The following is a 15,333-nucleotide window of genomic DNA, read 5'->3' as shown; positions in this document are numbered from 1 at the left end:
CAGTAGAACAAACACAAGAATACATAATGAGGCAGAATATTAAGTGCCAAAATGAGTGGTAACAACAGAGAAGTGGCTCCCGGTGACAGTAAACAAGTCGGCTGGAGTGATTGGGAAAGCCACAGATAGATGGCAGAGCTTTTGCGGGGCAGTATATAAACATATGCAAGAAAGGCTTGCAAAAAGGGATATCGTCGAGTGTAGTGAGGGATGAATCTGATAGGCAGAATTTCTAAAGCCAAGAGTTACTTAGGAAATTTGGAATTTACCTTCAAAACAACAGGAACCCTTGGTACTAGAAGAAGAAGAGTAACAGGATTGGAAAGTTTAGTCCTGCTAAATTATCTAAAATATAACAGAAGTGTGTGAAAGCAAGGTGACTTCTTGGCAGGTGACACAGATATCTAGATCTGGTGATAAGGTCCTAAACTAAGAGAGCAGAATGTTGAAGTAGAGACTGAATCAAATAAACTATGTAAAGAAAAATGGGCAAGATTTAGTTTTGGTTAGGATCAGCAAATGAAGCAGAGAAAAAGTTCTGTGAGGTTTTCAATGATTTGAGCTTGGGTAGCAGGAAGAATGGTGTCATGAGGTTGGAAATGGGGAAGCTGAGAAGCGGAGTAGATTTGAAAACACCGTAAGTTAATTTTTGGACTTGATGAGATTAAACTAAGATAAAAACATCAAGCAAGGATATCTGTTAGACAATTAGAAATGGAGTTCAGTTGGAAGATGAGGTTAAGGGCTATAAATATACATTTAAAACAATAAAATATGAAAGTTGAAACTATAAAACTGTGGAAAGGAGTACTGAGAAAAGACAGGAGAGAACAAGGGCTGATACTGGAGGATGTCATGTAACAAAAAGATGAAAGAAGAAAAAGGCTACAAAGATGACAGAAAAGAAGTAAACCAGAGACGTAAGCAGTGAATCAAGAAAGTAGACACTGAATGAAGCCAACGGGGATAGGACTACAAGGAGGTTATCAATCATATCAAAGCCAAGGACATGGAAAATAGCAAGGAACTGGAGAAGAAGAGAAAAAAAAAATATATATATATATTTACAGTTAAAAATAGATCATTGCTGACATTTCTCAGTAGAATTATTCTCTCTAAGATGCAAGAGATGACTTAAAGCTTGATTGGAAATAAGTGATCAAAAATGGATGGTACATTAAAAAATTGATAAATATGAAGAATAAGATAACATCTAAAGAAGTCAGAATGTCAGTGTGTAGGCTAGTTGAGTTTTGTTTTGTTTTTTTTTAATATTTGTGAATTAATCTCTGCAGGAACTTGTAGGATCCTGAAAGATCAAGTTATTTTTAATCTCTTTATCAAACTCTTCTGCAAAAATATATGGATATACTGTTTCAAAGCTCTATTATCAGGAGATAAAAATTCCTATTCATTGATAAATTTTGTGTTTTAGCTAATATTAAATCAATGCCTCTTGACACAAGTCTTAAAACATTGTTTTAACTAGGTTTCTTTTATTTTGATTATAAAGGTAAACTATGCATAGTGGAAAAAAAGAAAATACAGAACAATATAAAAAAAGAAAGATTATTCATAGATTATTGAACTTTTGATATATTCTCTTGCAGTTTCATCTCACATTTGTTTTAAATACTTCAGAAGCTTTGTATGCAGTTATATGTCCCTTTCATACAGCATTTCAACATAAGTATTTTACACCATACTGTAACTCCTTGTCAGTGTGTCATGCTTATATCCAATCACATAGATAATTCATTATTTATTTATGTATTCCCCAGTTACAGGACACTTAAGTTAATTCTCATTTCCAATCAGTATTTTAAATTACATGTACTAACATTTTTTCCAGGTAAACTTTTTCTGTGTTTAGAATTATGTTTTGAATAATTCCATAAATGGAATTCTTGAATACAAAGTTCTGAATAACTAGAAAGCATGTAATACCCAAGTAGCTTTTCCAACTATAAATTTGTTTCCATCACAAGTTCATTAGAATATTAGATTTTTGCACAAAATCTCTAGCACTAGGTGGTTCTATTTGTTTAAAATATTTCCTAATGTAATGGATAATATACATTAATTTGATTATTTTAAAAGTTAAACATTTTCAATATCAACTAGTTGAATTTCTCTTTTTGTGATCTGTTTATGACCTTTATTTACTGGTGCCTTGGAGTTCATCAGTTTGGATGATTTCTTTTACATTCAGGATAGTAACCCTCTATAACATTTATTGCAAACATTTTCTCTCTCAACTGATTACTTGCATATGATGTTTTTTGACTTACAAATATTTTCAGTGTGTTCGTCTTTGTGATTTATTTCCTTAAAGTCCAAGGAGACTTTCCACATACAAATATCAAGTGAAAATTTATCTATATTCTTCTTCCTTTTCAGTTTAATTTTTCAATTTTAACTTTTAACAAACTTTTCAAAGTTACTTTGCCATTAAAGAGTTCATCCCTTCTTAACACCTGCCATCCTGTTCAATCCACACATCATCCAAATTTCTGTTCATTCGCATCCATGAAGCTCCTTTATTGTGCCACACACAGGGACAGACACTGGGAATATAAAACTAAATAAAACTATGCTTGCCATAATAAATTCAAATCTAATAGGGGAAGTATATCCATTTGCTAGCCACCTGATAGTTACAATAAACTATATTCTCATCTTTAAACAGCACCATTGCTTCCTGCCATGGTTTCTACAGCACAACTTCCCCAGTCTTAAGTTCTTTTCGTTGAAATGTATCTCCAAGTCATCTTCTCTGGTGAAACATATGTGTGTTTGTGTGTGTGTGTGTACATACATAATATATATATATATAAAATAAATTTATACATACATAAAATTTTCTTAGCTCTTGAATATTTGAAAATCACTTTTTGTTTCATTCATCATAAGAAACAACTGTCCTAAGTTTAAATTCCATGATCATGGACCCTCACTATTTTGTAGGCATTGCTCTATTTCCTTCTGAATTTATTTTGGGAGGGAAAATAGAGGCCAGCTGAAATTCTTCCCCTTTTCTTCTTGAATATATTTCTTCCTCCTCCTGTTCCTCCTTTCTTCCTCCTCCTGTTCCTCCTTTCTTCCTCCTCTTGTTTTTCTCTTTCTCCTTTTCACCTCGATCTACATGGGTACAGTTTGTGCTTTTTAATTTTCTGAAACAAACTGAGTTCTTTAAAAGTTCAGGGCTCTGTTTTTAACCTGAAGAAATTTGCTTTTATTATGCATTTTTCATTCTGGTCTCTTCAGAAGCAGCATTTCCTTGAGTTACTGTTACCTTTCTCTTGTGCTACAGAGTATTTTTTCAGAAGCCCCTTAATTGAGTTTTATATGTTTACTCATCCTCAAATGAGAAGATCTATTCAGATAATACATTCGGGTAAACTCGATTACCCTTAGCCACTTCTCAAAAACCTTTGGTTACTGATAGATCCAACCATTTGAAGCCAGGGGTGCAAAACCTCTACCTTGACTTTAATTATCGAAACTAGCTCAGTTTCTACTACTGCATTTATTGATGTCAGTGACGACCAAGAAGAAAAGACGAAGTCCTGCAGTTCTCACCCCTCAAAACGCATCATTCCCTCGTCTCTTCCTCCCAGTGACTAACCTGGTGCGGGCACACACTGCCCCGGGGCGGGGGTGGGGGGTCTTTCTCATTCCCTTCTCCCCCGGGCGCTAGTACTTGCTAGTACTGGTGCATGAACAGATTTTGAAAGAGAGAAACTAACAGGTCAGGTGAAACAGACAATGATTAGAAGTAATTATTTGACACTAATCAGAATTGAAAGTTTATTTGCTTGTCTGATGTTTTCCACTTCCAAGTTTCCAGTAGGAAAAAACAGCAGTAATTGTCCATATCCACATCCTTCCTACCTCCTGAACTCTAGTACTCTTTGACAGTCTGTCCCATTCTGTGGATCCCAAAAGACCTTCTTAGAAGTGAGCTAGTTTGTCACTGGAAAGAGAGCTTAACTGAAAATAGCAAGACCCACCACTGATATTGCTTAGCTGTGGGAACTTGTACAAGACACTTAGCCTCAATTTCCTTATCTCTTAAACAAAGATATTGAATCACATAGTTTCCAAGACCCACTCTAGTTCTAACATTCTTTAATTCTAAAGACTATATTTTTAATACTAAAATATTTCAACTTAGGATAACTAAACTTTCCAAAACAATTCTAAAAGGATACCTAACTAGTTCAGTGATTTACTTAAAGGACTTGACACATTTCAAATCTTACTACTCTCAGATTAATTTTTCAGCACCCCATTTCAGCATGCTATAGCTATGAAAACTTACAGATATAAAGTTAACAATATAAGATGTTTCAATCAATGGTAAGTTTAAGGATAAAATACAGAGAGCTATGAAAACATAAGACTCCCAGGAGGCAAAATTAATTTAAATATACATTTGAATGACTACTGTGGGGTTTAATATAAAAAGTTGCAAGTGAAAGCTAAATATTACCACACACAAAAAAACATAACCTTAAGATACATAGATGCTTTCTGCGTAGTACGTTCCTTATCTTTGATTCCACATAATCTTCTGCCTTTTAGTTCAGCAGGACTTTAAATGCCATGAAAAACAAGAACAACAAGATAGAGTTTGCTTTTTCCTCTTTGCAGAGAACATTATAGCATGTCAGAGATCTGAGGTCAAATCTGTTTTCTGTTTCCTGACTGACAGGTAACTACCATCCAGGCCCCAATTTTACCATCTGTAAAATGCACACTATACCTTTATCTGATATCAGAGATAGATCACAGACTTAAAGCGTTCAGTACAAGGTCTGGCATACATAAGTGGTCAGAAATTGTACCCATTATTATTATTATTACCATGAATTACTTCAAATATAAGTATTTGATAACAAGGAGATAGTGAGCAAAGAACAGAGAAAAAAACATGAGAAAAGTACAAGAAGGGATAAGAGGAGGAAAAGGGTTTAAGTCAAGCCACTTCCTGGTTGATTCTACTCTGACCATCTCTGATGACGTCTAAGGACTTAGAGGACTGAATGGAGGGAAGTTACTCCCACCTGGAGTCCCAGACCTGAAGGCAGGAGAAGCAATAGGGAAGGTCATCTGATAGTGAACTTTGGCATTGCTAGAGTGGCCATCCCTTGTGAATCCTCCACACCTTTCCTTGGAGGGTCCCAGTAAAGTCCCATGAGGACAGATTCAAACCCCTCTGTCAGAGGTTTAACTGGTTGGGTTAACTTGGACTGACTTGAGCAGCTGTGATATTTTTCATCTAATATTTTACAGGATGCTAACTGAAGACTTGGAGGTAATTACCAATTTAAAACATTACTTGAATAATCATTTCCTAAATGTTTATAGGATTATTCATTCCTTCACAGAATGCACTAAAATCATGTTGGGTTCGAGAGACTAACTCTATTAGGGTGCTTATATATAATGCTATATCATAATCTGATAGTAATCAGGATCTTTTATCAAAATGCTTTTTTTATCAAAAGCTGCTCTTGTAAAGAGAACTTCAAATAAAACAATCAGTTCTTTCATCCTCCTGCCCTTTGCCAACATTGACTCACATAAGCATTACTCATTCCTGAAACAGCATGTTTCCGTGACCCAATAATGTTGGTGACAAAGGACACATTCTAGGGGCTCAGATGTTGATTTGAGGCACAGTAGTCTCATTTCTGTGGATTTAGAATAGACAAGATTACATAACAGGCATAGCCTCTGATTAAATTTTCATTAAGTGCTCATAAAAATTGTTAAATAAGTGAATAAAAAAGAGAAGATTATTTTCACATTGCATTCCACCAGAAATGGAAATCTCTTATATGGTGCCTTTTTTTTCCATCTTTTTGGAAAATAACTGCCTGATTGATATAGAATTTCTTCAACTTGAAGATGCTTTTGTTCACTTCCGTTTTTGTCCTGGGATAGGCAATCGACAGATTCCACCATGCACAAATGTTAGACTGATCAGATTCAAGGCTATAGCAGCCCCACCAAATGGGAGGAAACATGTGTTGCACAGTATAACACACACATAGCTCACATCTGACTGAATTAAGCAGCTTCTGTTGTTTCAGCATCTGCACGAGTATTAAATCAATCAACTCAAATATGTACAGATAATCTTCACTTTGTACAGTAATGCAAGGCCATAAAAATGACTATGCAAACGGAAACTGTTGAAAGCAATCTTGCTAATTAGTGGGAAAAATGACGATTCTACCACAACTTTTAAAAACATTTTGTCAAAAGAAAAAATATTTTACTTCCAGCTATAAATGTATCAAGAAATGAAAAAGTACTAAAACATTTATTCAATACACTGTAATTAGAAACATTGAGAATTAAAGTGTTTCATTTCTTTTTTAAATCTTATCAAGAGTAGTTCTAAACAGGGCTTGCCCTTTTCTCCTCATTATGTAACTATAAGGAAGGAGCATCTTTTCTATGCCTTGGTGAATTGTCATTCCAAAGTTTGGATCAGTCACCCGCCGTTGTCCTTCCTGCTTTCAATGTCAGAACGTATCTCAGAGTTCCTTTAACATGAAGTCTTTCTCCAGCGTCACTTCTCCCGGGACATCTTCCGTCTTCTTTCTGAGTTATGCACTAAGTTCACTTTCATTAAGTTCCTTGGCTGCTTTTCTAGAGTTTCTCCATTGGCAGGAATGTCAACACTCCCAAGGTCAGCAGTTTTCTTCTATTAACCCATGTACATTCTATACAAATTTCACTCCATTGTTACCACTGTTTCTTTGCTGCACTGACATCTTTGCTGGCCAATCCACTCTTTAGATTGTCCATGTTTTTTAAATGTCACATGGGTTCATCACTGAGAAACAAGGCAGCAACACAACTATACACTTTGCTGTGTGTGACCTGAACAGGTGCACAGTGAGTGACCAGTCACCAACAGACTTTGAAAGAAGTGATGTGATTGGTCACCGATGATAATATGTGTCTGTTACTTACATAGTGGTTTGTGGACTAAAAAGCTAGCAGCAAAGTTTGTACTTTATGCAACGGTACACACTTACTACGCCATGATAACTGAAATGTGGATGTGTCACTGGGAAACAGGTGTTATGGAACCAAAGTGTGGGGACTGAAATCTGAACATGTGAGAATGTGAAAATTGTGCAAAGTGAGGACTGCTTGCATATTTAACAGATGAATAAATGTAAGTTGGTCATTTAGTATGTAGTAAAGGAATATTATGTTTATTGTATGAATTAGAGATAAGTATGGATTATAAATATTAATAGAGGTTTCCTGCCATAATGAAATGTAATTAGGAAGAAAACAAACCTGCATAATTAATTACAATACTAGGCATAGCATGGGAGCTAGGGAGTGGTATAAACACCCAGCCATGAAGGTGCCAACCTGGAGTTCTAAAGTGACAGTTACGAATCCCATGACTGTATTAAGCAATAATTGCAGGAACAATAAAACCTTTTAAACTAGTTGTTTCTACTCAGAATTGTCAGAAAACTGTCACATTCCTTGTTCCGGGTTGTACCACATTGGCAGCCAGTTCTCAAGACTATGTTTGACTTGACTGAGCAGCAAATTTCAGATTCTGTGTTAGAAAAGGAAATATGTATTTTCTAGTAAATATTTCCACCCAACAGGTTCCACAGGATTGTTCAGGGACTGCTGAGAACATTATGTATGATTTTTAACATTTTTCCCCACCAGTGCAACCCTCCGTATCTTTTGAGGAAACACACACACAGAGTTAGGATGTACAAAGGGAAGACCTCAGAGAAGCAATCTGGGCAAAGGGAAAACAGATCTATACATTTAGAGCACATTTTAAAGGATGTTAGGCACATTTCTTTAGCTGTTAGTTGTTTTTAAACAGCATTATTTTCCCTCTGCAACTAAGAGCACCAAACAGGAACTCACATATTTTCCTAATTCAAACTTTACATATTCCACCATAAAAATCAAATTCCATAACAACACAATTAAAGCCTGTAAATTACCTTGGTGATTAGAAACTCAGATGAAGAAACAGCACCTCCTGGTGAGTGCTTTGACAAACACTTTTCTCAAATGTGTTTAATCAGTAACTTTCCTGGCCATTTCTTGTTTACTCTGGGCAGAAATCAGCCATTGCTACATTGCTGCTTATAGTAATACGTACAAGACCACCCATAAAAATCTTAACTACAAACCCACGTAATGGGGAGGCTCTGACTTCACGTAACAGCAGAGGTGAACAGACAACATGCATGCGTGTTCGGTGGTGCTGAGAGGACTTTGCTCATGAACTGATTCCAACAATAGTTAAAGAAACAAACAGAATCCTTTATTCATCAGGAAAACCTATTTTACCGAATTCTTGGTTGATCAAAGGTTTTATATCATAGTGGGGAAGAATATTTCCTGAAAGACAGATGAGGGCTCTTAAAAACCTGCCCTCTCTTTTGTACTCGATCCAGAAAGTCTTAGTGAAGAAAGTAAGAATTCTCAAGTTGCTGGGTAAAACTCCAGTCACTCTGGAGTTGTCCTCTTGCTGTCTTGGATTCAGACAACCATAGCATCAATGGACTTTTTCCTCATAATTTGTATATGTGAGCATTATGTATGAAGCTTCAAGAGATTTAATAACTTTGAAACACTCTTACTAAGAATTGAGTTATCATAATAAACTTGGATCCATTTACTAAAACAGCTGTTATGTGCAAGGCACATAATATTCCACGTATTTTTCTAAATTATCCTTTCTTAGCCTCAGCATCATGTTGCCAGGTAGGTGGTTTTAGCCCTACTTTACAAATAAGGAAATGCAAGTTCATGGAGTTTTAAACCGTTAATGAGTGACAGACCAGGCTCCTGATCAGGGAAGCCTGATTTCATTGCCCAGGGTTTTTAATACTATGTTACAGTATTTGAGGAAATCAAGAATTTAATTACAGATTGTTTATAGAATAATTAAAAATGAAAGTATTTTATAGTAGAGGTGTTTGGACAGAGCTTCACAGGATAATGGGGGAAGGATGTTCCAAACATGTGGTTTGACTGGATGAAAACATGAAGAAAGTTTTAAAGAAGTAAATAAGCCAGAGACAAGAGCATGGCCCAGCAGTGCGGATGAAATAAAGGTAACCAGAAGCATCCTAGCCAAGAGCTGGGTTTTAGAGTTTGATTCATGGTACAATGAGATGCAAGTGTGAGGTTTTCCAAGAGAATAGGGGGATGAAAATGGTCTCTCTTTTACACAGATGAGACAAATTATTTCAAAAACTGTATCTGACTATGCCACTCATGGCCACAAACTTAAAAGATGTTTCAATAGCTCCAAAATAACGTCTAAAGACTTTCAAATGGCAAAGTACTAACATTTTCTCTTGTTACTACATCCATGCTCCATCCACACTGAGCTACTTGCAATTTCCAGGACACACCGTTCCCTTTTTATGCATCCACATGTGGTCACATGCTACTCCCTAGTCCTTTTGTCTAAAACATGAATTTCAACTCAACCTTCAAGAGCCTCCTTAAGAATTTTCTCCCCTGTGAAATCCCCAGTGATAGCAGTTGTTAAGTAGTGAGTGTACATATTTTAAGTCCTGTCCTCCACAAAGATTATCTCAATCTTCCTCAAAACCTAAGAGAATTGGGAAAATACTAGAAGCAGTTCCATTAAAGTTATGAGCCAATCAGAGATGTGAACTCTCTTAGCCAAAGTCCCACAGGAATCAGGTGGCACACCCAAATTAAGGTTATTTAAGAAGAACTGAGTAAAGAAACTATGTACAAAGGTATAGGCATGATATAAAGAAACCAGGCAGAACAGTAAACTAACTGCCCTGCAATAAAAATGATGAAAGAAAGAAGCCACTAGAACCAGGAGAGAGACTCTGACCTACCGAAGGCTGCTTGAGGGCAATTTTGATTTTGGGTTAGGAGTCAGCCAGCAAAAGGTGACCCAACAGGAAGGAGACAAGGAAATAAACACCTGACCTGACTCTCCTCCCTCCTTCCAATATCTTGCCAGGACTTCTCATTGGCCAAACCCAACTAGATACTAGAGTATAGAGACCACTGAATTGTCCGTCTAAGGGCAAAAGGCAGAGTGGAGAAGGGAGGAAAATGAATTTGGAGAGCCAAATGGAGGGTAACAAACATACCCACTCTTAACAGTGTCATGTAATATAGCAACAGAAACGTAAGTCAATAAAATTAGCCAAGGCTAACAGCAAGAGGTATATAAACTGGAGAAGTTAAATGTTCCGTTTGTTGAAGATAGTATGGTTGAATACTTGAAAAACTCAAGAGGATTAAATGAAAATCTTTCATTTAAAAAGGCAGTTGGCTGAATAAAAGAATACACAAAAATCGCTAGCCTCCTATTATACAATACAATGGGGAAAATGGCCCCATTTAAAATAGGATGAGAAAAAGTAAAATAGGAAGAAACCGGATGAAATACAATACCTAGGAATGAGCTTTTAAAAATGTTCAAAATTCACATAAAGAACAATGTAAAACATAACTGAAGTACACAAAGGAGCCTGGCACAATGGGAAGACCTGTTCTGTTCTTGAATAGAAGGACTATATATCATAAGGCCGTCACCAATTTAGGCATGATATCCAGCTATTTTATCTTCCCAGTAAATGTTACCAGCTTCTCATTTGAGCCCCACTTCATGCTGCGGGGACATCTCCCTTACTGGTATCACAGTCCAGGTCCACGTCATGTTATTTACTTGCACTCTGAGAAATTATTCAGGTTTTTAAGATCTCGTTCTGCTCACATTAAAGTTTTAATCACTGATTGGATTCAAAACTCTATCCACAGGCAGGCAAAAAGGGTGACTCTAGCAATAAAAGGAGTAGAGGAGGAAGGTGTGGGCTTCTGTGATGTGAATCTTTCCTCTTTCTCCGGGTGGTAGTTTCCCTGATGTTGAGGAGGAAGGAAAGAGAGAAATGAGACAGATGACTATTTAAATTTCACTGGTGATCATTAGTGGTCATTATCTATTTAGGGATCATTGCCCCTTTGGTTAGTGGTTAGGGCTTTTCCAGCTCATTGTCTTTGGGGAAGTACAGGCTTGATAGAACTAGCTGACGTGAGACATTTCCAAATAGGCTCGCAGGGCACTGATGAATTCTTCCAAGACTCAAGACTTGGCCATTTCCTCCTGCTGCACCACCCTGGTACCAACACACCACATTCCTCTGTGGTGCCTATCTCTTTGCCCCACCTGGCACAGTCCCTGATCAAACCATAGCCCACAATCACATTTTTCCTGTCTTGCTCCCAACTCCAGCACTTTAAGCCCATTCCAGAGCCATCTCCCATACTTCTCAGCAACCATGACTTCAAAGAAGTGGTCCTGGCAACACTCCGTGGCTTGTTGGGGAACTTGGCCACGCTCAAGTCATACTGTCTGCTAAGGAGGCAACCAAGTGTAAAAGGAAACCCTCATCTTGCTGGTACTTTGGGAGAACTGCTCTTGGAATTTTCTTCAACTCAGGAAAAAGTAACATTTCCCCTCTTCTCTTCCTGTGGAGCAAAAAATAGTTCCTTGGCTAATGCCCAAAGTGATCACTTTCTACTTTTCAGTCCTTTTATTATCAAATGGCTGGGGTAGTGGGGGGTGGCGGGGAGAGGGGAGAGAGAGCAGAATAGGGGGGGAGAGGGGATGGGGTAAGGAGGAAAGAGGGGTCTTTGTGGTGAACCAGCTCTTCTCAGCAGGTCCCCTTGAGAGTTTGTGGCTCAAATCCAGGGATTTTTTTGAAGTTAGAAATTGGAAGTCTCTTAATTTGTTTCAGGCATACAATGACCTTTTATTTTTAGCTTGGTCATTAGCCATTTATTTTACAAAAATTAAGATTTTTATTAAGCCATATATACTGTAAACTGTTAAAATCTCTATAGGTTAAAATTAAAATTCCACCTACACTTGACAAATAATTATCACTTCTAGAAATTATGCTACAGTTAAACTTGTAAATATGAAAAATAATTATTCATTATAGTTTGTTCATAATAGCAAGGGATTAGAAACAATAAAAATATGGTTCACTAAATTATGATGTATTTTATTGATAGACTATCAAGACTATCATTATTTTAAATGTTTTAAATATTTTAATGTTCTAATTATTTGTAAACAGATCAGTGATTTGTTTTTAAGCAAGTACTCAGTGAACATTTACTTTGTAGTTAATGCTGTGATATTCCAGACTGTGTTAAAAACTAGGGCATAGTTTAATTTGCAGCAACATGGATGTTCCTAGAGAATGTCATTCTAAGTGAAGTTAGCCAGAAAGAGAAATACCATATGAGATCGCTCATATGTGGAATCTTAAAAAAAAAAAAAAAAAAAAAAAAAAGAACATAAATACAAAACAGAAACAGACTCACAGACATAGAATACAAACTTGTGGTTGCCAAGGGGGCGGGGGGTGGGAAGGGACAGACTGGGATTTCGAAATGCAGAATAGATACACAAGATTATACTGTATAGCACAGGGAAATATATACAAGATCTTGTGGTAGCTCACAGCGAAAAAAAATGTGACAATGAATATATGTATGTTCATGTATAACTGAAAAATTGTGCTCTACACTGGAATTTGACACAACATTGTAAAATGACTATAACTCAATAAAAAAAAAGTTTTAAATAAAAAAAATTTTTTAAATTTTAAAACTTAAAAAAAAGAATGGGGCATAGTTTAATATATACTGAAGTGGAATGACTGTCATATTTTTAGGTGAAAAGATAAAAAGGATAATTAGAGTATATGTATCCATTTGTGGAAAATGTGCTTATAGATGGTATCTTAATAGCTATATATGTATATATGTATGTATATGGGTGTGTGTGTATATGTATATGTGTGTATGTGTGTGTGTGTGTATATATATATAAATATATATATATATATATTTATATATATATATAAAAGAAGTTGGTGTTACTATTCTATTTTATAAGTGAGAAAACCGAGACTTGAGAATATGGCAAATTCTGATCCCAGAACCAGCTGTGGCATAATTGTGATTTGAATCCAAGTTTATTGACCCCAAATCATTGACACTTTCCAATATAACATGCTTAACCCTTGGCTAACCTTCATCAGGGTAGAGCTGACTACTCCTTTTTATACCATCAGCAGACCTTGTAAATATATCTATTTTAGAATTTATCACACTCTGTTGTAGCAATATGTTTCTGTGTTGCTCTCTCCTAGCCTAGAGCAGCCTCAAGGGGGCAGGTACTCTGTAGTGCCATTTGTGTCCCCAGCGCCCCGGCGTGGCACACTGAAGACAAGCACCGCACAAAGGAACGAAAAGCAGGGAGGCGTCTTTGTACATCAGCAATGAAAAGAGCTCTGTTAAGTGCCTAGTAAGGCATCTGCAAGTTCCTTTAACAATAGTAATACTAACAGGGTGTCTTACGGTATCTGAGGACCTTATGAAATTTTAGCTAAATGGGCTAAATATGTTTATATCCAAGCCTCAAAACTTCATAGCAAATTTAATTTAGTGAACATTTATCGACTTCATGTGCTATTAATGAAAAGAACCACTCACTTCCATGAGCACACTTTCAAGTCCCTTATGCACAAAGTATAGATGCCCATCACTAAGTGGTCTGAAAGCTCAGGCCGGTAAACTTCTGCTGATTTGCAGGTCGCTCCTCCAAAGAGTCAGTGGGTCAGATATCTGTTCACGTGGACATCACCACCGCCCCAGGAACTGGAGAGCATAAAGTCACCATAAAAGGTACTTTTCGGGTCCAAGTAGATCAAACAGCCTATGAAACGTTAACCTCTGGAATAATAATTATACCAAAAATGTAGTTTTCTCTTGGATCTCTGTTTTTTAAAATGTGTATTAAATGATTCTACAGCATGCTGAGAAGTTCTTCATGAAACCTGAACTTCTAATTTAAAACAAACAAAAAACGAATGGCACAGACACTTAGCCGATATTACTTGGTATGTCTAAGGGGTTAAATACATTGGTGATTACATTTCAAAACTGTGTTCGCTGAACATTCTCACTATGGTTGATGCTATGATGGACTGTGAACGTTAGTGCCACAACTTGCCAATGAAATTTTAGATGTTAGTACGTTCTTACTATCCACATAATCTACCTACTTCTTTTTCTACGTGATTTCTACTGGTTTGATTTTTTAGTAAGTGGTTGAATCTGTTGGTTTTATATTGTAAAAATGTGATCTGAACGCAGGAGTCATTTCAAAGATGCAATTTAATGATTAATACTCTGCTCAATAGAACTGTGTTGTATTTTTATATTATTATAGACTTAGTCACTTTAAATAATAGCCATGTTAATCAAAACCATGGCCTTCTAATATATTTTAAAACTGCATTACCTAATGTAGCTTTGTATTATCAAATGCAAGTTATTGCTTCATACATCATTTTTAAAAATAAAAATTCACTTTAAGTATCAAAGGGAGAGTCTAGGATTCCACACATTTGTCTGCTAACCCTTGGTATTACTTTCCTTTTCCTTTTGGTTTTTAGTGATTGCTATTAATGACTTAAACTGGCAGACCACTGCCATGTTTCGCCCCTTTGTGGAAGTCTTTATGCTGGGACCCAACCTTGGAGACAAGAAGAGAAAACAAGGCACAAAGACAAAAAGCAACACATGGTCACCAAAGTACAACGAAACATTCCAGTTGTAAGTTATGACCCAACTCCTTTATTCAACCAGGCAACAGGCATCGCAGAGCTATGCTTATGAGGGATTCACAGGGTAGGGATGGCACTGGGCTTTGTAAGGAAAGTAAAACCAATGGGTTTAAGTCCTCCTGTTCACCACTGATCCCAGGCAAATGAAGAAGGCTACGTTTTTAGTTCCCTTCCATTCGCTCAATATCTGTTCAGTGCCTACCATGTTATCAGGCAATATTGCAGGCATTGGGTATAAGTAATAGGAGGGCCTTGCTAGAGATGAGGTACATATGATAAACAAAATCACAAGGAGATAAAAGTGTTTCACGTGGATAGTATCAGGGCATTAAAATGGGGTGACGCAGCAGAGTGCCTGGTTGGCGGCTTAGGCTGGGTGTTCAGGGAAGCCTCTCTGAGCATGTGACTTTGGAACAGAAATCTGAGAAAATAAAGAACGAGTCATGCAGAAAAGTGCGTTGAGAGCATTTCAGGCCATGCTAGCGCAAGGACTCCAAGGCAGGGGCGTACCTGGCCTGTTTAAGAAACAGTACACAAAGGGCAAGGGAATAAGATACAGTGAGCTTGAAGAGGCGGTCAGGCACTACGGCACACAGGGCTCTGCCGTCAGCGG

General features: G+C 36.8%; 1 protein-coding gene and 1 long non-coding RNA gene across 2 annotated transcripts in view; one reads left to right on the top strand and one right to left on the bottom strand.

Annotated features, from left to right (window-relative positions):
- The window catches only part of LOC116664097, a 430,835-nt gene that overhangs the window by 84,398 nt on the left and 331,104 nt on the right, over positions 1 to 15,333 (bottom strand). The window lies entirely within an intron of this gene.
- UNC13C (unc-13 homolog C) overlaps positions 1 to 15,333 on the top strand; it is a 638,789-nt gene that overhangs the window by 618,921 nt on the left and 4,535 nt on the right. The window contains exons 39-40 of the mRNA XM_032481154.1: positions 13,684 to 13,776; positions 14,550 to 14,709. Coding sequence (XP_032337045.1) covers positions 13,684 to 13,776; positions 14,550 to 14,709 — 253 coding nt within the window. The remainder of the gene's footprint in view (positions 1 to 13,683; positions 13,777 to 14,549; positions 14,710 to 15,333) is intronic.

This window comes from Camelus ferus, chromosome 6, assembly GCF_009834535.1.
Source record: "Camelus ferus isolate YT-003-E chromosome 6, BCGSAC_Cfer_1.0, whole genome shotgun sequence".
Lineage (NCBI taxonomy): Eukaryota > Metazoa > Chordata > Mammalia > Artiodactyla > Camelidae > Camelus > Camelus ferus.
Note: the sequence above shows the minus strand (reverse complement) of the source record. Positions and strands in the feature narration are given on the sequence as shown.